The 25,989-nt window shown below is 54.2% G+C and overlaps 1 protein-coding gene and 1 long non-coding RNA gene across 3 annotated transcripts in view; one reads left to right on the forward strand and one right to left on the reverse strand.

Annotated features, from left to right (window-relative positions):
• Positions 1-16,125, forward strand: part of LOC118886805 — a 112,806-nt gene extending 96,681 nt beyond the window's left edge. Inside the window, exon 7 of one of the 2 annotated variants that reach the window (XR_005017804.1) lies at positions 15,708-16,125. This is a non-coding gene — a long non-coding RNA (uncharacterized LOC118886805). Of the gene's footprint in view, positions 1-657; positions 2,125-15,707 lie in introns of those variants that run through there. The other variant, XR_005017803.1, reaches the window with a different exon arrangement.
• MXRA7 (matrix remodeling associated 7) overlaps positions 1-25,989 on the reverse strand; it is a 30,346-nt gene that overhangs the window by 1,940 nt on the left and 2,417 nt on the right. Inside the window, exons 2-3 of the mRNA XM_036837041.1 lie at positions 11,993-12,056; positions 7,313-7,406 (exon numbers count right to left, since the gene is read on the reverse strand). Coding sequence (XP_036692936.1) covers positions 7,313-7,406; positions 11,993-12,056 — 158 coding nt within the window. The remainder of the gene's footprint in view (positions 1-7,312; positions 7,407-11,992; positions 12,057-25,989) is intronic.

Raw genomic sequence — 25,989 nt, forward strand, 5'->3', positions numbered from 1 at the left:
ATGGGAGCATACAGATGTGTGCACAGGGTGCTTGGCCCAGGGGCAAGGGTGGGTGTGGGGTCTCGCTGCCCAGAGGAAGGGGCGCCTCTTTCCAGTTTGCACAAAGACACCTTATAGCCAGCGGGGGCCCTGGCCCTTTTACCAGGGAACAGGCCTGGCTGGAGATAGGCTTTATGTTCACCACACACGGGGAATGCTGGGAGTGATGTTATCTCTCTGCGGCTGGCCACGCCATCGGATCAGCACGGGACACCGCCCACGAGTGCAAACATGAAAGGGTGGGGTGAGACTCTGCAGCCACGGTTTGCTTCTTGTTTGTTCTGCTGTGCTGTGCTCGTCAGCGAGGCTGGGCGCTGTGTGCTGGCATGGGCTCCCCGTTCGGTTTCAGGCTTCTGCGGTTCCCCCCTCCACACCGCCCTACTGGCTCGGCACGGGCCACCTTCAGAGGATGTAAACCGAACGGCAGGGTCTGCTCTGGTCCCTGAAGACCCACCAGGAGGCAGAGCTTCGGCACAGCCTCTGGCCACCCTGGCCCTGCAGGGCACAGCACTGCCCCACCAGCACCCCAACCCTGCCTAGAGGGGGATCCGATCGATGTCTGGTCTTACGCTTGTCCTAACATATTCCTTCTGCAGTAACCCCATATCTCCCAAACAGGAAACAGTTGGTTTTCTGACTGCAGCAGCATCTAGAAGCTGAAATACCGAAGTCCCAAATCCAAGCCTGTCTTAGTCACGCTGGGAAAGTTATTTCTACAATCTGCTTTCCTGTCTGGAGGAGAAGGTGCCTGTGAGAAGTACGCGATACCCTACCGCCTGAAGAAAGGAGTACTGTGAATTGACAGGCTGTGTGTTCAGCTCTTTGGAAGGAATCACAATCCAGATGTATGAGTGGGCATCCCCCCAAAGGAACACAAATCCTCTTGTGCGTCTCTTAATGGCCATGGCGCTTGCATATTTTTAAGAGGGTGGGCCTAGGACTTCGCACTCTGCTGGAGAGTAACAACAGGCACAAGTTGAAAGAGAGCTCAAATTTTAATGGGTTCAAAAAGATGATTTTTTTAAAAACAAAGCAAAACTGAAATAAACACACAGTAATCAAGACCATCTACTCAAAGTTTATTGGACCGAACAAAGGCTGAATACACAGATCCAAGCCATCGGGAGTATGTGAGGCTTGGTGCCTACAAGCCACGTTCAGAAGGTGTCCAGACAAACTTAATAACCTGGAAGGAGTCACCTATTTTTCAGTCAGACCCCGGCCTGGACAAGGAAATCACTGTTGCTGCTGCTGTGTGGGGCGGGCTACATGGCTCTGTGTGGCTGTTGCTTTGTTGCCTGTTCTGTCCTAAACCCGTGAACCTAAGGTATTAGACCCAGAGGAGAAGGTCCCTGGGAATGTACCATGCCCTAGGCTGACAGTGGACATTTCCCGGCCTTCCACTAAATAGGAAAAAAAAAACAATTTTCTATAAACTTAACTGCTTTCAAAAAATGTTTTAACCAACACATCTAAAAACTGCAGATTAGTTTGGTATAGTATAAATATTGTCAAATATAAAATTCCAAGAAATGAATCTGGGACTGATCTGATTATCTGGAGAAGTTCTAACTCATCTATGAAACCTAGGAAAAGGCAGAATCGAGACAGCTGTTTCAAGCGAACACTATCATCATTGCTTCTGCCAAAGCGAAGGTGGAGATTCCGCTGAGCTGGTAGGAACATCAATGAAAAGGCCTCTTAGCAACAAGCGGGCTGGATCCGAGCCTGCTCTCAACGGAGGGTAAGGGCAAGAGGAAGTCAACAGCTGGTTCTGGTTCTTTGCTGCCCACTCATCAATCATCGGGCTCTCGCCCCCACAGCCGAGCCAGCCGAAGACAGAGAGGGGAGCGGGCCCCAAGGGGAAGGAGGGCAGTCGACCAGCCCGGCCAGCCAGCGAGCACAGGCAGCTCTCTCCCTCATTTGTCCATCACACCTCAGAGTCTCTCCTGGTTTGGCTTTGGTGATGAAAAGCAGGAGGGCTGGAATGGAACTATACCGATTTTAAAATGATGGCATTGCTGACCCTGGTGATGTCTCAGGTGCAAAGCGTGTGTGGACAGGAAGGCTGAGTGACAAGGAAAATAAAAATCCAGGAAAACCCTTCAGTTTAACAAAGCAATCCAGGCAGACAGGGAGGAACGCCTCTACAGGGGAGCGCCACGGGCATTCGGGATCCTCCCAGCCAAGGAAAGTCCTGGATGGGGGCCTAGTCCCGGCAGATTTATGCAGGAAAACGCGCCCCAGGAGCCTGCTGGCTCCTCTCTGGGGGTTCCGCTTTATCTCTCAAGTTTTAAGATGCCAAAAGGAAAAGCCTTTAGGAGGAGGCTAAGGATAACTTCATTATTCCTCGGTTCTGTAAAGAGAAATAAGGAGAAAAGATAATTTATTTCACTCATGCCATCTTACAAGTACTGCAGGAAAGGAAAGGGGGAAACGGGGTGAGGAAGGGGAACGTCTGGAATTGCAGAAGCCAGCCCAGACGCTGGGATGCAGACCCAGGGGAGTTTGCCTCTCCTCACCTGCTGCAGGAGAGCCCACTAACCAAAGCCAGCCTGAGACCCCGTTCCAAGTCTGCGAGGCCTACAGGGGCAGGTCAGGTCCCACATGTGGGTGGTTGAGCAGGTCGAGTCCCACACATGGGTAATTAGGCAGGGAGGGTCCTCAATTATATAGTTGGGCAGGTCAGGGCCCACCTGTAGGTAGTTTAGCAGGTAGGGTGGCATTGTAGGTAGTTGGGCAGGGAGGGTCCTACACGTTGGTAGTTGAGCAGGTCAGGTCCCTCATTTAGGCAGTTGTACAGGTTGGGTCCCGCATGTAGGAGTGAGGCAGGTCAGGGCCCACCTGCAGGTAGCTGGTCAGGGAGCATCCTCAGTAAGATAGCTGGGCAGCTCAGGGCCCACTTGTACGTAGTTTAACAGGTAGGGTCCCACTGTAGGTAGTTAGGCAGGGAGTGTCAGACTTCAGGTAGTCGGGCAGGTAGGGTCCCAGAGTAAATACTTGGGCAGGGCAGGTTTCTCATTTAGGTATTTGGGCAGTTCAGGTGCCCATGCAGGTAGTTGAGCAGGTTGAAGCCCACTTGTAGGTAGTTGGCAGGGAGGGTCCCACTTACAGGTATTTGGGCAGTTCGAGTCTCACATGTGGGTGGTTAGGCAGGGAGGGTCCCACAGTAGGTAGCTGGGCAGGGAGGGTACCACATGTTGGTGTATGGGCAGTTTGGGTCCCACATGTAGGTGGCTGAGCAAGTCGGGTCCCACACGTGGGTAGTTAGACAGGGAGCATCCTCAGGTAGGTAGGTGGGCAGGTCGGGGCCCACTTGTGCATAGTTTAACACGGAGGGTCCTCAATTAGGTAGTTGGGCAGGGAGGGTACCACAGGTGTGTTGTTGGGCACGGGGTCCACATATAGGTCGGTGGGCAGGTAGGGTTCCACAGACACTTAGTTAGGCAGGTCAGACTGCGAGGGTCAGATCCTCAGCTTTGTGGCCGCTCTGGGCTGGTCCTCTCTGGGCCGGTCCTCTCACCATAGATTATTTCTTATCCCTGCTGGGTAGGTTTTGTCCCTTCTGGGGACAGTGGCTTCCAAGGAAATGTGCTCCCCAGATGACACAAATGGTGTGCCCACCTTTTGTAAGGGAAATGCCAGAAGCACTGGTTTAGTTAGCCAGGTGAGCACTGAGGGAAACCGGTGGGATTCAACTTTATCCCTCTGGCGCCCTCATGTGGAGGTGAGCAGCACATGTTCCTAGAAATTCACACTGGTGGATGGTTTGTGGACCCATCAGAGGGCAGAAAGCAGGAAAATATCCATTCACCCTCGCCAGTTATGCATTTCAAAACACCATCCACTAGAGTGGTGTCCACTTCCAGAAACGTCAGGCCAGTCCTGGGGACCTTCAGAATGGAATGGGTGCTGGGGTCCTGGGTCCTCACTATCAGAGCCAACCTAGTCTACCTCCTGGGTTCCACTTTTCCCCTGGACCAGAAGATGGGAAGAAGGGACGGTGTACAAGGAAAGGAGTAGCCGATGGTGCCTTTTCTTTTTGCTGCCGAGCTAGAAGTCAGCCAGGCTCGCCAGCTTCACTGGCCCTGGGGGTGAGGGGGTGGCATCTTGCTGCGGGGAGCAGTCATAACCTGCAAGCCCAGTGTCCCAGCCACACTGAGGCTGGATATGGCACCTCCCAGAAAAGCTGCGGGGGGAACGCAGGGGCACCCCCATCCCGGCAGAGGCAGTGCTGAGGGAGCCTGTGAGCTCCAGCCCCAGGGGAGACCCAGCAGGAGGTGGGCAGATGGTGAGGAAGCAGGGTCTTTCTTAAGCAGCATGTCTCTGGATTTACAAACCTTACACTTTCTGCCCCTTGGGCAGAAGGAATCTCATCTGTGAGCTGCCCCAGGGATGGGAACGCCCAATTATTAACCACGTGGAGGAACGAATCTGGGGTCTCTTTCTCTGGGTCCTGCGTACCAAGTGCCATGCCCTGAAAACTTGTGAACTGCAGCTTCTGAGGAACTCTGGGTCTTGTGACTACTAAAGATTTAGGGTCTAGATACTGCTGTGCTGGCCGAGGTAAAGAATTTAAAGTCAGGGGTTTGCAGCATGAGTTTTTAACCAGCTTGCAACTTGACGGGGACCCTGAATGCCAGGAAGGGAATTAGAAACAAGCAGAGTTTGGTCAAAAAGAATTTGACAGGCAAAGAAGAGCACACACTTTTCACTGGCCTGTGGTTTTAGTGGTTTGACAATATTTTTCATACTGACAATCCCAAGGCAGTTTCCTAGACTCAGCTGGGACCAGAGCTGTCTCACACCCGTCAGCTTTCCTGGTCCCCACTGGAACTATCGTGCTGTAGATGAAAACTCAAAGCCACACTTGCCAGCCTCTGCAACCCCAAGCATCACCATGCGGGGAACATGCGAGAGGGCTGGGTGGCAGGGGCCCCATGCAGTGCTGAGTGGGCTGACCACGTGCAGGGGCAGGAGGGAGCAAGCGGACCTCACAGGCAGACGTGTCGGACAGCCACAGGAGCATGCTGGGAGGGGCAGTGAAGAGAGTGAACATGAACTCCAGCCCCACCCTGGGAGGACCATGTTCACCATGAAGTCCACCAGTCCCTCCTTCTCAGCTCAAGCACGATTGTGATAACCAAGCCTGCAGGCGAGGAGGTGAGAAGCCCTCACCCCAAGAGCAGCGCTTGGGCAGTCTCGACCCCGCAGAATAGCTCAGTGTGAACCACTTGTCTAGAGACCCCCAAAGATCCAGTAGGGAAAGACCCTCCTGGGCAACGCAGAGCCTGCTGTCTGAACACGATGGAGGAAGGACCTTCCCTCTCCCTCCCCGAGGTCCCAGCCCTGAACTCAGGGACAGTGGCAGTCTGACCCCGGCCCGAGCCCTGCCACTGAGTCGGCTCACTGGCCTCTCCTATTCTAATGGCCCCTCGTCTCCGCAGAGCGCACAGAATAAGGCCAGGGTCCCGGTCACAGGCTCTGTCCACAGGGCCCTTCGCGGGACCACAGGCACGTCAAGCCCCCTCCAGCCTCAACTCTGGGGCTGCACACGTTTTCTGGAAAGGGCCACATACTGACTCTTTCCAGCTCTGTGGGCCACGTGGTCCCTCTGCAACTACTCAGCTCAGCCACTGCAGTGCAAAAGCTGCCACAGACCACAGAAAAACAGCGGCCGCAGCTCTGTTCCAGTCACGCTGGAGTTACACGAACAGGGCTGCGGTCCGCCAGCCCTTGCTCTGATCGTAACGCCCTGCCTGACCCACAGCCTGGGGGCACAGGGTTTCTGCCGGGCACCTTCTACCTTCTCAGGGAAAGATGAAAGCTGCAGGGGTGACACCATGCAGTCCAGCGGAAGACAGTGCCCCCCCCCCAGCCTCACAAGGGGGCGCTGGCCCTCCAACCAGCTGGCCCATTAGGCCCAGGAGGGACTTGCGTGAACTGGGCCTCCAAGAACCCTGCAGCCCTGGGAAGGGAGCCTGTTGACCCAGGAGCCCTGCGCTGGAGAAGAATGAGCAGGCCCGGGTGCACAGAAATGAATTACTGGTTATGAAGGCAGCGGAGGAGGAGAGGTTTGGACCACAGTCAGTCGTGATGGGGACACAGTAACAGACAGGATGAGGGGAGGCACCACTAATCTAGAAGTCAGTCTCCTTACCAAAAGGATTTGCAAGAATATTTGTGGCTCAGGACCTAAGGAACTTGCTACAGGGAAGTGAGGTCAGAGGTCAGCTCAATCCTGAAATATAAAGGCAGCAAACCGGATCACACCAGAGGCAGCGGCTGGGCACCGAGGAGCGGGGGGCTTCCCCAGGCTGGGCTCCCCTTGCCACCCCTCCGCCCCCGGTGACGAGCCTTCCGGGCCAGCTGTGGAAGGACTGGCAACAGCTGCGGGAGGGGAAAGGGGGTTCTCGTGGGCACAGTGCCTTCTGACTCGACGGATACAGGGTGGCTTGGCAGTAATGAAAGGGTAGCTGAGATCCACATCCTGGAATAATAAAGCCTCCACTCCTGACCCTAGAACCCAGCTTACGCTAGCTAGGAAGTAGGGGGTGATCACCCAGCCCCTCCGGGTTGCTGGGCTCAGAAAACACAGGCCCCCATTTAGCTTTGTGCTTAAACCGGAGGACCCCAGGCCCAGACCACTGGTTCTCCCCCATGGCCTGTCCCCGCTGCTCCTTAGGAGGGAAGCCCAGGGGTGTGCACGGGTGCCCGGCTGGGGGCTGGCGGGGGAAGAGCCCAGTTCTAAAAATGAGGAGCTGCGTGGCTGCAACTGCCCAGAGCTCCGTGGAGCAGAACAGATGAAAAATGACTGCTGGCCCTGGGCTGGGGGCTTGCGGGGTGCTGGGGGGGCTTGGTGGCCCAGTGGATGAGCAGGAAGAATCACGCTCTGTCCTGCAGTGATGGATTGGTTTTGTCATGAACCCTCCGTGTAAGTGAACAGCCGGATCTGCTCCAGGCTCTTCCCAGGCATCTGCTTTTTCCCTTTTGGCGGGGGAGGGGCGGGGTGCAAGAAGGGGCTCGGCCGCCCTCCCCCCCGTCACCGTCACACGCTCCTCCCGAGGGCCCCAAGGGGACTGTCGGGGGAAATCGAGCCTGGCCGAATATTGCCAGGACAGGGGGGAGAAAACCCTAAAATGGAAACGGAAGAGTGGGGGGCTGGCAAAGCTTACAGGAGGCCCTCCTCCTCTCCCGCCTACAACGAAGGGGGCTCACGGCGGCACCGGTACCGGAGAAAGCTGAGCGACCCCCAAGAGGGTGGGCGGCCTACCTCTGTTCCTCCTCCAGTTCCTCCTTGGTCATCATCTTCTTGTACTGGTTTCCCCTCAGCTTCCCGGGGCTGTATTTGAAGAAGGCCTCTCCCCCTGCAGAGAGGACGCCCAGTAAGAGCCAGTTAGGGTGCTGGGCCTGCCTGCAACTTCAGGCCCCTTTCCCTTCCAAAGAGGCGTTTCCAAAGAACCACCTGGGCCAGAGAGGGTGCCCCCGCTTCAAAGAGGGGCAGATGGGCCCCACGCCCACCCCGGGCCAGCTCACCTAAGCCTCAGAGAGGGCTGGACGCCCACAACATCTGCTCACCCTCTCCTGAGCCTGGCAGGTCCTCCCCCCACACCCCTTCCGCTTAGGAACTCTTTTGGGAACTTGAACCGGGGATGAGGCAGCCGGAGTGAAGCGAGCATCGCCGCCCCACCCCCGCCCATGCTATTCGGTTCCATCCACCAAAGGCCGGTTCCCTTCCAAGACGAGGTTGAGCCGTCCACAGAGCTGCCTGTGGGCCCCTCTCCAGCAAGGGCTCTGGCCAAGCAGCCGCCCGCAAGGCTTTTCTCCCCCTCATCCTGAACCCCCCCTTCCCCATGACTGCTGTGCTAATTACACAGTCGGAGGGCGCTTAATCTCCGGGAAGCAGAGTGTGCTAAGGCGCTGGGTTCCCTGCCTCTCCTCGGGTCCCAGGTCCGGAAGGCTGCAGGGACCCCCGACCCTCCTGCCAAGGTCCTCGGGTCTCCCGGGCTTCGGGGTGTCCGCCCTGCCGTCCAGGGGCGTCCTGTCGGCAGGCCCCTTCTCTCTATGCCCCTCCCCGCAACCAGTTATTAAAAATCTGAAACAACGCATCCAGCCCATAATGGGACATGGGAATGATGTGGCTTGTTCACACGGTGTTCAAATCGGTCATTAAAACCAGCACTTAGGGAACTGCCTGGCGGTCCAGTGGTTAGGACTCCGTGCTTTCACTGCCGAGGGCGGGGTTCAATCCCTGGTCGGGGAACTAAGATCCTGCAAGCCACGTGGCGTGGTCAAAAACCAAAAAACTGAAAAAACCAAACCAAAAAACTCCAGTACTTATTGCTGAACGGGTGTACTCAGGTTTGCCAGTCCCAGAGCAGACCCCGTAGCTGCTTTGGAACAAATGAAAGGGCAGCTCTAGAAGCCTGAAGAAGACACACCAGGGGGTGTGGACAGAGGAAAACAGGGACGTGTGACATGGAGGGAAGCCAGGCCAGAGGAGGCAGCATGTACAGGCGAAGGCTGCAAGGGCAGAAGAGGAAAGAGCTCTAGAACATTCCCCTGGCTGAGTGTCCAGGTGGAGAGAGTTCCCTTAGGAAGCAATGCCCCTATGTGGTCCTTCAGCCCAGCATGTGGAGGGTAGATGGCCTCCGGTCAGCCTCGGGGGTAGAGGCTCAGTGCTTGTCTTATCTAATTTCGGTTAATGTGTAAAGAATTGAGTATGGGAAACGCAAGACCAGCAAATCACCCTCCCACACGGATGTATTCTTTTTCACTTCTGTTCTATGTCACTCCAGTGTCAGGGATCTCAAACACCCCCGCATCCTGCCCTGGGGCCACCCGGAACTCCTCCAGCCGGCAGCTGTCCCGAGTGATCAGACAGGCTGATGTGGGTTCCAGGGAGGAAAAGGCTGCAGCCTCTGAGATTCGAGTTCTCTCTGGGCTCAAAGAAGGTTCTGGATGCAAATTCAGAACCCAGGCATTGTAGCTGGGGTGGTGTTTGCTCTCACCACAGCCAGCCTGACTTTGCAGGAGAATCTGGCCGCCAGGGCTGAGCCCTTGCCTTAGGAAGCAGTTAGCATGTTTGTACCAGGATTAACTCGCTCTTCATTCATTCAGCAAATACTCAGTGAGCACTTTGCTCGGTGCTGGGGACTTAGCAGCGAAGAGAACATACAGCAAGCAAAGATGAGCAATGAAAATACAGAGTCTGGGACTTCCCTGGCGGCCCAGCGGTTAAGACTTGGCCTTCCACTGCAGGGGGTGCAGGTTTGATCCCTGGTCGGGGAGCTAAGATCCCACATGCCTCGCGGCCAAAAAAAGACTTAAAAAAGGTCCACGTTAAAAAATCTTATATAATAAATAAACAAGTAAAATAAAATACAGAGTTTGCAGTAGGTCCTGAGAGCTCTTCAGAAAAGGACAGCAGGAGGGGAGAGAGAGGCAGGGAGGGGGCTGCTTGGAAGTTTGCGCGCTGGGGTGGGGTGTCAGGAAGGGCTTTACAGGTGATGCTGCAGGTCTGGGAAGACAGATCCAGCAAAGCAAGGAAGCCAGTGAGGCGGGGGGGCAGGAAGCAAGGGGAAAGGAGGACACGGGGTGAGAAGCCAGGCTGCCAGGGGAGGCCTTGGTTCTTCCTCCTGGTGAGCTGGGGCTGGGGCTCAGCGCACACAGGATGACTCCCCCAGACCCCCCGCCCCGGAGACCCCGCTCCCATCAGCTTCTCTTCCCTCCAGGCTGAGCTCAGCTCAGGCTGATGAGCAAAGGGCCCGCAGCATCAGGAGCTTCTGAAGGCTCAGGGCTCGGACTGCGGTGTCCGGGCATCTGGGAGCTATGCTGAGTAATCTGGGGCCGCCGTTTGAGGGGCCTGGGTCTTTGGTTGTCAGGAAAGAACCTGCCATGGGGCAGAATCACACGGAGCTGGTCTCAGAGTGAGCTCGCAACCATGCTGGCTTCTGGACCTCAGAGAGAGGCAACGGACAAAGAAGACGGATTAACTTCGACTTCAAGGTCATTGTGTTGCTATGTTTTAGAAAAATAAAACATAAAAAATGCTGCCAGCTGGGTACTACTCAAGGTTTCAATCTGTGGGGCTGGTCTGATTATGCTGCTTCGAGCCAGAGAGAACAAACCACTTGAAAAGGCTTTCACTTAATCACATATGGTGTGACGAGGGATACACAGCAGCCTCCAATTTTGCTAGATCAGGAGGGTTCAACGTGAGAGCCCCCTGGGAGGGGGGACTTCCTCTTGCAGTCTTCTGAATCCACCCAGCGGCTTAGGGAAGGCACCTTAGCAGACACTGAGCGGCTCACTGCAGAGGGGCTGGGGGCCTCTCACGTTTTCTTCTGACAGCTGGGGCCCTAAATCTCTCCTGCCTCCGCCTTGTCAGGGCTGGGAGGAGGCGGCTGGGGGATGGGCAAGGTCCAGAAGCAGCAGTGAGATAAGGACGGAGGGCGCGGAGACACTGCACGCGGCTGCGTGTGGGGCTGCACGTCTAGGGGGTCTGACAGTGTTTCAGAAGAGGGGTCTGCTGAGCCTCCCCTTGTCCTGGCGCAGGGGCCTCCAGCAGCCTTGGCGCTTGCCTTGTGCGTCCCCACATCATGAACGGGATCCAGTAACGTGGCAGGGACAGACCCCAGGGCCACGGTTCCTGCAGAGGATCTGGAGAATCAACTGCTAGAGGGAGAGCCCCTGGCAAGGGGCTGATGTCCACCCCACCCAACCCCCGCCCCCCTGTATCCTCCTGCCCCTCCCTCTTCCTCTAAGGCTCTATTGATAGAAACTGAAGGCCCATCCCTGCTGGGCCTCTGGGGAAGCTTCCCCAGCCCCCACCCCCCAGCCCAGCCCTGCCTGCCTGGCCCACACCAGCCCTGGTTACTGCATTCCTGCAACCTTCTCTTTCCAGGGCTCCTGCCAGCTGTTGACTTAAAATCACAGCAACAGACTCCCTTTTCAAAAAACCACGAAATATTTCGAACGTACACAGAAGTACAGCAAGTAATAAGTCCTCCGTGTACTTGCCACATAGATTTGACAGATGTTGACATTTTGCTATTTTTGCTTCAGCTGCTGCTTTTTTTTTTTTCTTTAAAGAAATAAAACATGACAGAACCAGCAGAAGCCCCACACCGTGTCTGGTCCTGTCTATCTGGGGCGCTGGTCCCCGTGGGTGGCCAGAGCAAACACACTGCCTTCTACCCGGTCAAGTCCAAATTGCTCAATGCTCCCGGTCACTCCCCTTCTCTTCCCCTAGCTGCCTGGAACCTGACGGCCACGCAGGCCTGGCTAGTCAGCTAGAGCTGCTTGGGAATCAGGCGTTTCCTCTCTGGGGGACTTTAACCTGCAGAACGCTGGGAGGCGGCCCTGTAAGTGGCTTTAGTCTCCATAAAATAGGTCCGAGGTATTTGGAGAGAAATGTGAAATGTGCAAATCGGGGACGGGGACGAGAAAGGAGTTAAGAGGCACTGCAGGAGACAGAAGGTCAGTGATGGGCCACCTGTATTTGGGGACAACTCACATTGTATAAATGGAAAAGCAAAGGCCAAAAGAGCAAAGCAGGGACTTCCCTGGTGGTCCAGTGGTTAAGACTCCGCGCTTCCACTGCAGGGGGCGCTGATTCGGGTTCGATCCCTGGTCGGGGAACTAAGATCCTGCATGCCACACAGTGCAGCCAAAAAAAACCACAAAAGAGCAAAGTAGGTGGTCAGGGAGATGGGTGCCAGGAAGGCAGGGGGTCAGAGATGAGTGGGCTCCAGCCTCAGTGTCCTCTGGGTTGCACCAGGCACGGCTTCTCAGCCCCTCTCCTCCATCCTCTCCCCCTCCATCCACTCCCCTCATCCTGCCACTCAAATCCTCAGCTGGGGAATCCAAAGGGCCACGGCACAGCCTAGCCTCCACAGCCAGACACGATAAGGCTGGCCTCAGTGGGCAGTGATGTGCGGGTCCCACTCACCGTCTTCTTCCTCAGGCCCTGCCAGGGGTGGACCCTCCACGCCATCCAGCTCCTGCTCCTCTTCCTGCAAGACAAGGAGAGGGGTCAGCGCCTGGGCACCTGATTTACTCTTTGATACTGTCATTCAGGGTTTGACCCCTCGGTCAAAGCAACCTGACCCCTGGGTCTGCTCTTAGGATAGATGTGCTTGGGGACCGGCAGCGGGTGACCGCCTCGGGGAGATGGGGCACTGGCGGACAGGGCGTCGCGGGGAGAGGAAGGGGCCGCCCAGGGCCGGCCTGACCACTCACAGCGCCCGCGTTGCCCAGAGTGGGGGCCACGGTCAACAGCAGGTGGAAACAGGGACACCAGCGGGAACTCCCTGGTGGTCCGGTGGTTAGGACTCGGCGCTCTCACTGCCGTGGGCTCAGATTCAAGCCCTGGTCAGGGAACTAAGATCCCGCAAGCCATGCGGTGCGGCCAAAACATACAGACAAGCAAAAAAGGAAACAGGGACATCAGTGCCTGAATTTTTGACCTTTGCACCTCGGTGCCTTTGCCTTTTCCAGGTGGGTGCTGGTCAAGTGGTGGATGCCACTTTGATAAGTGGACTTGGCGACTCCCACTCCTGGCTGTAGTGAGTAGAACAAAAGGCACGAGAGGAAAGCTGGCGGCTTCTCTGGGGTCCGGGCTGGGCTGGGTGTCACAGAGAAGCTGCGATTGTGGTCACAGGCTCCATCTCTGCTTCCTTTAACATTGTTTCCATCCCTGACCATTTCAGGGTCCATTTTCCCAAAATGGGAGCTCCACCTCCCTCAGCCTGGTTCTCTCCCACGCACACGGACAAAATAAACAGAAGGCTGGAAGGAATGTCCCGGGATGGCCTCGGTGGAAGGCAGGAGTGACTTCAACTTGCAGGAATGTTGGAGGATGACAGGGAGGTGCCGGTGCTGCGGCTCTGAGGGACTGAAGGGCCAGGGGACCTGCGGCCCGAGGAAGCCCAGCGGCAGACAAGGCAGAGCCGGAAGGTTCAGGAGAGGGGAGCCCAGACGTGAATGAGCTGCCCCACGGGGGCCGAGGCAGCGCGGGGGACTAATCCAAACCCAGGCCTTCAGGCTCCCGGCCGGGGGGTCCAGCGGTTTGCAGCCTCAGCAAGCCAGGCAGGCAGGCGCCCCAACAAATCAGAGAGAGCTAAGCTGGGAGGCAAAGTTTGCACAAAAGCCCAAGAGCCGGTCATAAGTGGCAAACCCAAAGGGCCTCGAGTCTCTTGTTGTGACTTTCTCTCTCGCTGGACCCCACAAGATGCCGCCGGGACGAGCAGGGCCGGAGGCAGGAGCTGGCTCTTCTCCACTTAGCAGTTTACATCAGGCTCAGCACCATCTGATGTGATGAGGCACGCTGCCTTGAGTGCTGGCCAGCACCTGGGGCTCGGGTGTCCAGACGCCTCCGAGATTTTGCCCAGCAGAGCGTCTTTGTGGCTGCAGGGGAAGGCAGGCCTCTTTGGGGGACCAAGGAGACACCCCTTTGACTCAGCAAACCCAGTTCTAGGGATCTGCTCTGGACTGGAAAACCATCTATCCGGGTTTTTATACGAGGACTCTGGGTGCAGGGGAGAACAAGACAAAACTGGGAACAACTAAATGTTCATCCATGGAGTTAAATATAGTATAGTTAAGTATATTATAGTTAAACAGTTTGGTCGATATGTTCACCAAAATATTAACAGCTTAAATATATTACAGTGCACGCATATACTGTGCAACACTGCCTTAAAAAGGAGGTGACTGGGGACTTCCCTGGCGGTCCGGTGGTTAGGACTCCACGCTTCCACTGCAGGGGGCACGGGTTCGATCCCCGGTCAGGGAACTAAGATCCCACATGCTGCGCGGCACAGCCAGAAAAATAAAAATTAAAAAAATTTAAAAAAAAATTAAAAAGGAGGCGACGAAACGTACAGATGTGAAAAGCGCATCGAGATACATTACCAAAGGGACAAGCAAGAAGCAGCACAGAGTGAAGAGTGCAACATTCTTGGTGTGCATGTCAAAACAGAAGTGCACATATACGCTCATAAATGCGGAGAAAACGCGTTTTCTAGAAGGACACGCAAGACACCGGTAACAGCGACCGCCTTTGGGGAGAGGAGCTGGTTAGGGGCGGCCTTTCCTCTCCATCTTACACATTTCAGTATAATTTGGATTTTCTAATAATAGGCATGAATTGCATTTTTAAAATGCTACACAGGGATCTCTGAACAGCGAGCTTGGCGCTACTATATGTATTTTTCTTTAAAAAAAGAAAGAAAAAACACAGAAAGAAAAACGGATTAATCAGGGCTGGAGCCCAGAAATAAGCCCAATACCAAGACTAGAGAGTAGGCCAATTCTCCTACTATGTTCGAGGGACACAAAGGCTAAAGGAAAAACAACAAGAAAGCAAGCACAGCCCTTTCGTGGAGGAACTCACAGTCCGGTAGGAAAGACATATACCCAGATAATTGCCACCCAGGATGGTAAATTCAAGAACCAAGGCAGACCTCTTTATCCCAAAGGGACACGGCATCAGTTGACCTGCCAACACCCCCCTGGGGAGAGGCTGGTCTACATTTGGATTGTGCACTTGACTTTGGAAGTGTGGTACTTTTTAAACTGGTTATGACCCATCGGTGGGTCACGAAAGCAATTTAGAGGTTGCTACTAGTATTTAAAAATTGTGCAGCCAACGTCTTAGTGTGATTTTTTTTTTTAATTAATTAATTTATTTATTTATTTTTGGGTGTGTTGGGTCTTCGTTTCTGTGCGAGGGCTTTCTCCAGTTCCGGTGAGCGGGGGCCACTCTTCATCAAGGTGCGCGGGCCTCTCACTATCGTGGCCTCTCCTGTTGCGGAGCACAGGCTCCAGACGCGCAGGCTCAGTAGTCGTGGCTCATGGGCCTAGTTGCTCCGCGGCATGTGGGATCTTCCCAGACCAGGGCTCAAACCCGTGTCCCCTGCATTGGCAGGCAGATTCCCAACCACTGTGCCACCAGGGAAGCCCTTAGTGTGATTTTAAGATCTAATAACTTCAGAAGCACAAATGCTCCCAACATACCAAAAAATGACATTTGAAAGGTTAGTTATCTACCTTTTAAACACGTTGACATTTCTTACCCAGATCCATATAACACCCTCGTCTAGCGGCTCTAGCTGATTTTCAGACTTTGGAAAACGACTCACGGGTGGATGGTCAGTGGCTAAAGGGACTGCCTTTGTGAGTCCAGCCTCGTGATCGTATGAGCACTGGAGGCACACGTGACAGTCTGGACGTGACCGCAAGGGAGGTCGACCAGGTATCTGAGGCGCCCACAGGAGAGGACTCCTCTACCTGCTCGTCCGTCCAGATTCCGGCACTCACAAAGACTTAAAATGAAAAACACAGCATTCAAATGTCAGGAAACTAAGTATAAAAGGAATTTAAATAAGTAAATACTCAACTGATGTATTTTGTAGGTTTGTAGCATTTACACTTCTTCAGTTATTAAGACTTAAAACTACACTAAGACTTTGGGGGCGACCCTGTATCCCAACATGAAATTAAAGATAAATAGTGGTGTGTGTGTGGTTGATGTAGATACCGTTTTATAAAACTTCTGTGACTTTACAGACAGGGATGCCATTCAAATAGATTTCTTATTTGAGACTTCATGAAGTTTGGAAAACATTGCTGAATCAGCCATTTACTGTTTTCTGTCTGCACAGAAACCCCCTTCTTTCAGAAGATGCCCTTTGAAGCCTGTGGTCCTGGTGGGAACTGCCAGTCGGGCAGTCAGACCCCACTCCCCACACACACCACGATGGGCAGAGCAGGTGGATGTGACCCAGGGCCCAACTTCTGCTTGGGCACAAGGGACCTCTGGTCCCAGAACTGGGAGCTCGGGAGCTGCCCAGGGTCACCGGGGTGGGGAGTCCCTGGCTTTCCACCCCTGCCTCCCCTGTACGTGAGCAACTCAAATCCTGGTTCTGCGGAAGCTCACCTGAGCCCAGTTTCTGTCAACAACAGCCAGAGTCCTGACCACGGCTACTGTCTACCCACATCCCACTCCGCAAGCCCAGAACATCTCACGTTCTGCCAGGAGGCTCTTGCCTCTGTCAAATACCAGCTGCACAGCAGTGGGGGTGGGGAGGCGGGGCTGCTCCAGGGTGGTGCCCAAGGCCTCACATTTATCTGGGTTACTTACTGGTTTTCTAGACAACATCATAATAATGGAAAGCCTTCCATTATTTAAAAAAAAAAAAAAAAGTAAAAAAATCGCTCTTTATTGCATTTTGCCCTTATTTTATAAAAAGTGTGTAAGAGCGACTGAGACAAGGACGGAAACCCTTCTGGAGGCTGGGACTCTTTAGCCTCAGTCCAGTGCTCTCTGCTTCAAGATGGTGAGCTGCGTGCACGACAGCAAAGGAAAAGAATGAAGGGAGACCGTGTGCAAAATGCTGGAACTGCTCTGTCGAAGCCTTTGTCTGGAAGAGCAGTCCGTAAGGACTTTACTGGGAACTCCCTGGCGGTCCAGTGGTTAGGACTTGGCGCTCTCACTTCTGGGGCCCAGGTTCCATCCCTGGTTGGGGAACTAAGATCCCGCAAGCTGCACAGTGCGGCCAAAAGATAAAGGATTTTACCTGCGTACCTGCTCGCAACACATCCCATCTTTAAGTTCTGCTTTGGCAGGTACATACCTTATGCATTCAAGCAACACGATGGTGGGGGGCCCTAAGGAGGGGAGCTCAGCTGAGCCTGAGGGGCGCAGGGGAGGCCTTGGAAGGGACGAGAATCCTGAGCTGGGTCTGAGAAGAGCTGGCCAGGCCTGGAACATCCCGGCTTTTCCAGTGACTCCTTGGAGTTTGGTGTGACTGCAGGGAGGGGGTGGGAGGCCAGGAATGCAGAGCCCGGACTAGAGAACTTACATAGGACAAGGCACTGAGGAGCGACCGGAAGCTTCAAAGTGGGGAGAAACAGGACGAGAGCTGCATTTGGGAGAGTATGTGGGGATGCACTGGCAAGACAGGAGGCAGGAAGGTTCAAAGCACAGGTGAGGGGGGTGTTCAAAGCGCAGCTGAGAGATGTAAGGGCCTGAACCCCCGAGAGGCTAAAGGAATTGGGCCCTCAGCTCTGTCTTTGCCGAATGAGTCTCAAAGGCCAAGGCGACCCCTCAGGGCTCTCAGGGTCTGAGTCCCACTCTGGGGCTTGCTCTCCTGTGGCCAGTGGGGCAGCCGTGCCCCACAGCTCGGCCAGGACCAGGCCTGGAGGCAGGATGCACCCAGCAGCTGCTCAGAGCGCTGACTACAGATCTCACAAGAGGCCGTCACCACTGTTGATTTCTGGTCCATGCCCTTGGTCCTGAGAACGTTGCACGGTACCCATGCCTTAAGGGCTGCATTGTGTCCTTCCCCAAATTCATATGTTGAGGTCCGAACCCTCAGTACCCCAGACTATGACTGTGTCTGGAGAGAGGGTCTACAAAGAGATAAGTTCAGTGAGGTTATTAGGGTGGGTCCTAATCCAATCTGACTGGTGTCCTTATAAGAGGAAATGTGGACACACGGAGAGAGAGCAGGGAAGCTTGCACACAGAGGAAAAACCACGTGAGGACCCAGCAAGAAGGCAGCATGTGCAACCAAGGAGAGAGGCCTCAGGAGAGACCAGACCCCCGACACCTTGACCTCACAGTTCTGGAGAAGATACATTTCTGTTGTTTAAGCCACCCAGTCTGTGGTACTTTGTTATGGCAGCCCTAGCAGACGAATACCCCAAGTGCTAATGAAAGTAAATCAATTTAATGAGAACTGTGAATTGGTGACACCCTCTGAGACTGACAGCTGGTGTCATCCTGGCTGGTCCCCAGAGCAGGCCCGGGATGGAGACCCTGCCCCGGTCAGCTCAGTGACCAGCGTCTCAGCAGGTTAGAGACTAGTTCTAACTTCACATGTTCTGGGCTACTTTTCTAATTCAGCTTTTCCACCAATGGAGGCAGGTGGAGGGAGGGCCTCCTGACAGCCTCTCCAAGGCCAGGAGCCCAAGACTGGAGTCCCCCAGAGGCCAAGAGGGGATGGGTGGCAGAGGGGATGGGAGGGGGCTGGTAGGGCGCACAGGGGCTTGGAAGGAGGCTTCTCAGAGGCCCCAGGGGCCACATGCATAGCTGACAGGCAGCGCATCGCCACTTATGGCTGCCCTGGCTGATCCAGGCCCGATACACAGGCTGAAGTAGAGCAGAGATGGGGGGAGATAGAGGCAGAGAGACAGCTCTCTGTCTGTCTGTCTGTCTGTCTGCCTAAAGAGATGGGCCTGCCCTGGAGTCCTGCAAATAGGGTCTGCTGGACCCTGTGACCAGCCACCTGAGCTGCCTTCTGCTGTAGCTGCACCAACTCCCCTGCCCCCCAGTTAGTCCGGACTGGTTTTAGACAGGGAGGATCACGGCTCCACCAGGCAGGCAGAGGGGGGAGGCCGGCCTGTCCCTCCCTCCCCCCCGTAGGAGGCAACGACAGAGATAACAGGAAGCTCTCCGGGGGCCGCAGCATTCCCCGTGCGCCGCCCCGCAGCCTGGGTCGGGCCAACTGACCCCTCCTTCTCCGGAGAAGGTTTCCTGGCGCAAGGGCTGCCTCCAGGCTCCCACTCAGGCGGGAGGGGCGGGATATGGCTGCACTCCTTCCAGAAGGATTCCATCAGGCAGTCAGGCCGTTCATCCTCCGCATTCAGAGGGGAACGTCGGCTGTGGGGCGAGCAGAGCCGGCGCCAGTCCCCGGGGCGCCGGCTCTGGGTGGGGAGGACGGGCCGGCGGAGGTCACGACCAGGCCGCTCTCTCCGCCCGCACCATCAAAACAACTCAGCCACCCTCGCTCCAGGCTGAGGCCGCTCAGGCCAGCTCTCTAGATCCACACGTGCAGCTGGACAAGGCACGTCCTCTGTGACAAGAAACTGAAGTCTTCTTGTCCCAAACTGGCCCCCTCAACGTGTCCATTTTATCCCTGCAGTCACAGCGTCTTGACACTCTATCACGGCTTGGGAATGTTGATTTTTTTTTTTTCTTTTGTCCATGCCACACGGCATGCGGGATCTAAGGTCCCTGACCAAGGGCTGAACCCGAGCTCGCTGCAGTGGAAGTGTGGCGTCCTAACCACTGGACCGCCAGGGAATTTCCTGCTGTTTCCTTTCTATTCCGACTTCTGGACTCTCCCCGCCTTTGAGAGCCGCCTGGGATCCGCCCCCTCGTTCTCCCCACTTCTGTCTCAATCACTCAGTGCCTTCACAGGCACGGTGTCCTCGACTCCACTCTCCGCCAATCATCTGCTCTGAGGACAGCTTAAAACGCTGACTTCATGACGCTCTTCCTGCCAAAGCCCCATAATGACGGTTGCCACGTTCAATCCAAACAACCCCTGGCTTTCGAAGCTCTCCTGCTTCCAGACTCAGGGAGGTCAGTCTCTAAGGGCTTACTGGCAAGCGCCGTCCTCTCCCACCCACCACGCGTGCCATGGGGTGCGGGGGCAGGCTGGAACGTAGGGTCATCCTTGGGACCACAGCCTCGGGCACAGGATCTGTCCTTGGCTGTTCACCCCTGAGCCCCTCTCCTTCCTGTCTGGATGGGGTCCTCTGAGATCACAGGATCTGACCTGGACAGTCTTGAGCTCATGTTATTATTCTACCCGCGGTCGGCAGAGCCCTGGAGCCGAGTGGAGGGGCTGCGGGGACCCCTGCGAGGAGGAGGGGGAGGGGCGGAGGGGCGGAGACCCTCACCCAGAGCAGTTCCGCTTTTCCTCTGTGCACTGGGCTTCCTCCCCTATAAGATTAAAGAGAGAAAAAGGTATCCGGGGCATTAAAAAATGTTAGAAAGCCACTGATCTAACATGGCTTCTACCCAGTACAAAACTCCAGTTGATAAAACCTTTGATGAACTGCTAGTTATCCAGTCTGTTTGAACACGTCTCGCATTGCAGAGATGACTACCTTACAGGGCCGTCTGCCTCTCCGGGGCATAATACACAGCTCTAGGGAGGCACTGCAGGCAGGCGACAGGCAAGGCCCTGGGCTAGAGGCCTGGGCGTGAAGAGAAATAAGACTCCTGCTGCCCAGGGCAGTCCTACGAGGAGGCAGCACCTGCCTTTCGGCAGGAACCAACAGAGTTTTCTTTCCTTTTTGTTGTCATTGCAGCTTATTCATTCAGCAAGCTCTTTTTGGGTGCTGCTTGTCCGCTGGGCCTGTTGTAGGAGCTGGGGACGTGGCCATGAATGTGGCACGCAAGGACCCTGTTCTCATGTGCTGACATTCCACTGCGGCAGACAATGCAGGCTAAAATAAAAGATGATCTCAGCCCGTACTGAGTGCTGAGAAGGAAGCCAGCCGGATGGGACGATGTACTGGGGGGAATTTATATCCGCCAAGGTGGCCAAGGACACAGAGACTTGAAAGGGGAGGAGGAGCAATCTGTGAAGATCTAGGCTGGGGAGAGTCTGCCAGGCAAGGGAGGGGCAGCGCCAGGCCTGGCGTGTGTGTGTGTGGGGGGGGGGGGGGGCCCTGGGCGGAGGGGGCGGGGCAGCTGGGAGAAGAGGCAGAGGGGCAGGCCCAGGGTCCTGCTGGGCCTCAGGGGCCCTGGTAAGAGCCCGGAGTTTATTCTGTGAGCGCTGGAAGGCACTGGGGGCTGTAAGCAGGAGAACAGGAGATGAGGTTTCTATGTTACAGACAGCACGCTGGTTGCGGGGTGGGGCTTGGGTGGGGTACGCACTGGAGGCAGGGAGACCGCTTGGGAGGTTACTGAACAGCCAGCTGAGTCCTGGGCTGGAGCGGTGGCCAGAAAGATGGGCAGACGTGGCAGCAGGCAGGAGGCCTTCTGGAGACACGGGTGACAGGACGGGCTGATGGAGTGACGGCAGGTGGGTGGGAGAGGGAAAAGAAAAAGCCAGGAAGACACGTGGCTCTTGGTCTGAGCAGCTGCGGGAGTGGTGCTAGAACTCTCCATGGGATGAAGATCACTGGGCTTGGGGAGGAGGTGCAGGGCATGCCAGGGGGACAGAAATGAGGCACCCTTATCAGACATGACTGTCTGCGGTGCTCATTAGACAACGGAGGGGAGGTGTCCGGGAGGCAGCTGGGACGGTGCTGGGCTGGGTATATACATTTGGGCACCATCAGCCATAGACCAGGAGGCCGATCGTGGCCAGTGTATTCCGGGAGATGGCGGTGGTGGTCCAGGCCCTGATGTAAGTGCTCCACTTGACATCATGGGCAGGAGCTTTTCTAGCAAAGAGCAAAGGAGAGTATCTGCTAAGCCGCTGACTCAAGGGGCAGGGTTGTGGGGAGAGGGAGAAAGAGAGAGAGATTTAGGAGCTGCACACTGCCCCAGGGCATGAGGAGCCAGTCTGTAGGGCAGTGTATCCAAACATCCAGACCAAAGGGACCATCCCAGACTCTGACCTCAGATCCCAACCAGGGCACATTCACAAGCCCCAAACACACTCTGTCTGGCTCAGACATCAGCCTGCCAGATTCAATCCTATCAGATTAACAGTTTTTGGCACTGTTCCTATAAATCGGATTTAGGACATCAAAAGCTTCATTAAAAAAAATACCCTGAAGCTGCAATCAGGCATCTACCAGACCCTCAATCAGTGAGTATTAGGTTGAATTCTAGTCTCTACATTTCGGGATTAATAGAGAAGGTCAAGGACAGGGAAGAAAACTAAAGGACTGACCAAATCAGATCTGAGAGAGTCAGAAGAAGTGAAATCATTGTGTTGGGGAAAGCCAGGCTGAAGAATTTTGACCATGACTAACTCCAAGGGCAACAACAGAAAGTAGGTGGCCAGCATTTAAGATCTCTTGAGGAGGCCTCCACCCAAGGAAGGGAAACCAGTTTTAGATCATGAGGAATAAAGACAAAGAATGGTCTGACCCTGGAGTAGGTTTACTGATCTTCATAGGAGGCCACTGGGCCAGAGGTATTTTCTTGTCTTGAGGTTGATCTCAGACTCTGAGCCTTCAGCAAGGAAGAATCTGGCTGGGAGAAAGAGTATTAAAACCAAGGTCACAGAATTAGGCCCTTGCTGAGACCAAGCCCAGGGTTGTCTCAACCAGACTGTCCAGAGGGTTAGCAATGTCTGCAAGGATTTCTAACTGGAAAATATTAAACACGAGCACGGACTTTCCTGGCGGCACAGTAGTTAAGAATCCGCCTGCCAGTGCAGGGGACACAGGTTCTATCCCTGGTCCGGGAAGATCCTACATGCCGCGGAGCAACTAAGCCCATGTGCCACAACTACCGAGCCTGCACTCTAGGGCCCACGAGCCACAACTACTGAGCCCGCGTGCCACAACTACTGAAGCCCACAAGCCTAGAGCCCGTGCTCTGCAATGAGAGAAGCCACCGCAATGATAAGCCCATGCACCGCAATGAAGAGTAGCCCCTGCTCGCCAGAACTAGAGAAAGCCTGTGCGCAGCAATGAAGACCCAACGCAGCCAAAACAAACACACAAAGAAAAAAAAACAAAAAAAACACGAGCGTGCGCGCACACACACTCTACCCAGGCCATGCAACAAGAGCTGATGACCAGAAAGCAGGCAACCCCAGATTGTCACAGAGGGTATCAGACATCATTTCAGTTCAACCCCCTCATTTTGTAATGGGAAGTCTACAAGGTTAAGTGACTTCCCCAAGTCCTAAGGCTATTCAGAGGCAAAAATATTAGATAAGCAAGTTCCATGAATTCTTGCACTGGGCTTCCTTCAGGCTATTTAATCTCATTAGCTATTCTTTAGCCACCTTGGCCAGGAGAAAGTGACCGATGCGCCCACCTCCCTGGCAAGAGAGAAGGAATGATTGCTATTAGCATCCCAGGCTTCCTGTTTTGGTTCTGATCAGGCAGCAGGCAATCAGAATGGCAGCCAACAGCTCTGTCTGTGCATCAGGGCCTGATAGGAGGAGGTTTCTGGACCCCTCTTCCATTTATCTGTCCTTAACCGAGTGCGGTCAGACTCAGGTTGTTCCAGAAATGCTCTGGCTACCAGGGACTTGGCATTTCTCAAAAAGAACGTCCACCAAGGGTCTAAGTTGGTCTCACCCCTCCCACGCTGTGGTTTGGGCCGATGGTCTGGGAAGGAAAAGACTACAAAAAAAGAAACTGTCTAAAAGTGAACACGCTCAATGTTTTATTTCTAACTCTCTGAAGGCAGACAGCTTTCTTCTTAAGGTATGTTCTTTAGGAGTTTACGTCTTCCCACTAAGTAGAAAAATTCTGACAGCTACATTTTCTATGTGCAAACAAGACTCTGTCTCTGAAAGAATGAACAAAATTTAGCTATTAGGAAAGCCCCAACTTCTTTCTCATATGAAAAAAACTTATGAGCTTAAAGAACTTTACAAAACATACCCTCTTGCAGTTCTAAACGTTGAACTCTGCTTACAGCCCTCTGCGTCATCTTGTTTAGTTGATGTACATCATTGTGATGATTGTGAAGACATTATTCCTGTTTTGTGTTCAGCTTTTTTCCTTACTTATTTCTACCAATTTGCTTACTAATCAGATGTCCTAATTTATGGACATTTGGATTATTTCTGTTTCCCACCCCCCCCAGAAAATCACTAGATCTGATACAGACTGCTTGTATCCCCCAAAATTCATATGCTGAACCCCCAATGTGATGGTAATTGGAGGTGGGACCTAGGGGAGGCAATTAGGTTTAATGAGGTCATGACAGTGGGGGCCCCCGTGATGAGGTTAGGGCCCTTATAAGAAGAGGAAGACACCAGAGTGTCCTCTGTGCTGTGTGAGGACACAGCAAAAAGGCAGCTGTCAGCTGCCTGGGAAGTGGGTTCTCACCAGGAACCGAATCTGCCAGTACCTTGATCTTGGACTCTCAGCCTCCAGAACTGGGAGAAATAAATGTCTGTTGTTTCAACCAGTCAATCTACGGTACTTTGTTATAACAGCCCGAGCGGACTCAAAGTGGTATGAACAACTGTCAGATATCTGTTAGCCTCCGCTAAACTGGCTTCTGTTAAGAGAACAGAGAAGTGGAGTCATGCTGACATCACGAAGGTCAGGACACGAAAAAGAAAAAATGAAAATAAAATACAATAAAGAAAAAAAAAAATAAATGAAGCTCAGGACAGACGATGGGGGATGGGATTTACCTGCTTCTTGATCATTCTGGGAGGGCTAGGGGCTCTGCAGCTCCCGGGGGGCAGGCCTGCGGTGACAAGGCTGGTGACAAGATGGACCTAACAGCAAGATAACTTCAGATAAGGTGAACCAGGGCCCAGCTGCAGACAGACAGAGGAGGCTGTGCAGCTCAATTAGACCAGTACCCCTAGAGTGCCCGAAAAACCAAGCCGCTTCCTGAGAAATTCCCCACTGGGTTCCTTTTTCCTGACATTGTATGTTGGAAAATTCCAAACCTACAGAGAAGTTGACAGAATAATACAATGAACACTCATACGCCTTTTCACCTAGATTCACCAATCCTTACCATTTTTCCACCCGTCGTTGTACTCGCTCTCCATACACACCCATGATTTGTGTGCGTGTGTGTGTGTGTGTGTGTGTGGGACTATTTGAATCATGACAGGTTTATCCCTAAATGTTTCAGCATGCATCTTCCTAAGAACAAGGACATTTTCCTCCATGATCGCAATGCAGGCATCACACTCAAGTAAGTGAGCATTGATACAACAAAATGATCTGATAAACCATTCAATTGACACATGATCCAGTTATCTCCAAAATATTCTTTTTCGTTTTTTAAAGTCTTATTAAGCTTGTTACAATATTGCTCCTGTTTTATGTTTTGGTTTTTTGGCCGCCAGGCATGAGGGATCTCAGCTCCCCGACCAGGGATGGAACCTGCACCCCCTGCACTGGAAGGCGAAGTCTTAACCACTGGACCACCTGGGAAGTCCCCCAAATATTCTTTATAGCTCCCCACACCCCCGCTCCACCCCACCCCCACCCCAAATCCAGAATCCAATCAATGATCAGGCATTTCATTTGTCTTTCCTGTCTCTTTAGTCTCCTTCAATCTCGAACAGTCTCCCTGCCTGTGACATTGGCCAGCTGCCTTATAGGAAGTCCCTACTCCGTTTCTGAGTAGACGGAGGGCCCGAGCACCAGGATGTCTGAGTCCTGGCACAGACAGAGCGATCTGACTCTAGTACTACTGAATGACACTTGACCCTTTGCCCGTGACCACTGTTTGGTATCCTACAACACAGCCTTGCTAGAATCCACATCTCCATTAGGTAAGAGGCCTGCAAATCCTAAAATCCTAACCCATACCTCAGCACCCAAAAAGCACTGTTTCCTGGGCTTAAAGGGGACCAGCTCCTGTTCTTGACGTTGTTCTCCATAATTCTTCGTGAGGGTGGGGCATGCCCACCCCCTCCCCTGCCAGCTCCCACACTAATCCCTCAGAGAGAAATGACAAGAGGTTTCATAATACAACCCTGCCCTGGCTGCTCTGCCCGCATTTCTTCAGTCCCACTTCAGCCTCCCAGCCCGTGGAGGGCCTTCATGCGACTCGGTTCTCCTGCGCCGAGGGGACGCTTCCCCATGACCCACAGCCGCAGCGGAAGACCGCCTCCCTGGGCTCTGGATCCTTCTCAATAATCAGCTTTGTGAGCGTGGGCAGCAGCTGCCTCAGGCCTCCCAGGCCTCGCCAGGAAGGAAGGCGATTGGATTAGAATGGAAAATGCAGGGGGGAGGGGAGAGGTGAGTTAAGTGCCCCTCTCCCGGGGCTGGGCCTGTGCCTTTCCGCTCTCCCTCCTCCCCCCACTCCCACTGCTGACTTAGTGAGAGGCTGGCTGACGGCGTCCCTGCTGCTTTCCCAAACCCAGACTTGAGTTATTTTTCCCCAGTGGGCCTTCCGGTCTGCTCTCCAGGATTGGGCAGTGTGATCATCAGAAGAAAGCAGTGGGACCTGCTCTCGAAAATGCCCAAGTCCATTTCCAGACAATGTCTAGCAGCTCCTTTCAGGGTAATCCCACCACCGGGAAGGCGGGG

Source organism: Balaenoptera musculus, chromosome 20 (genome assembly GCF_009873245.2).
Source record: "Balaenoptera musculus isolate JJ_BM4_2016_0621 chromosome 20, mBalMus1.pri.v3, whole genome shotgun sequence".
In the NCBI taxonomy this organism is placed as follows: Eukaryota; Metazoa; Chordata; class Mammalia; order Artiodactyla; family Balaenopteridae; genus Balaenoptera; species Balaenoptera musculus.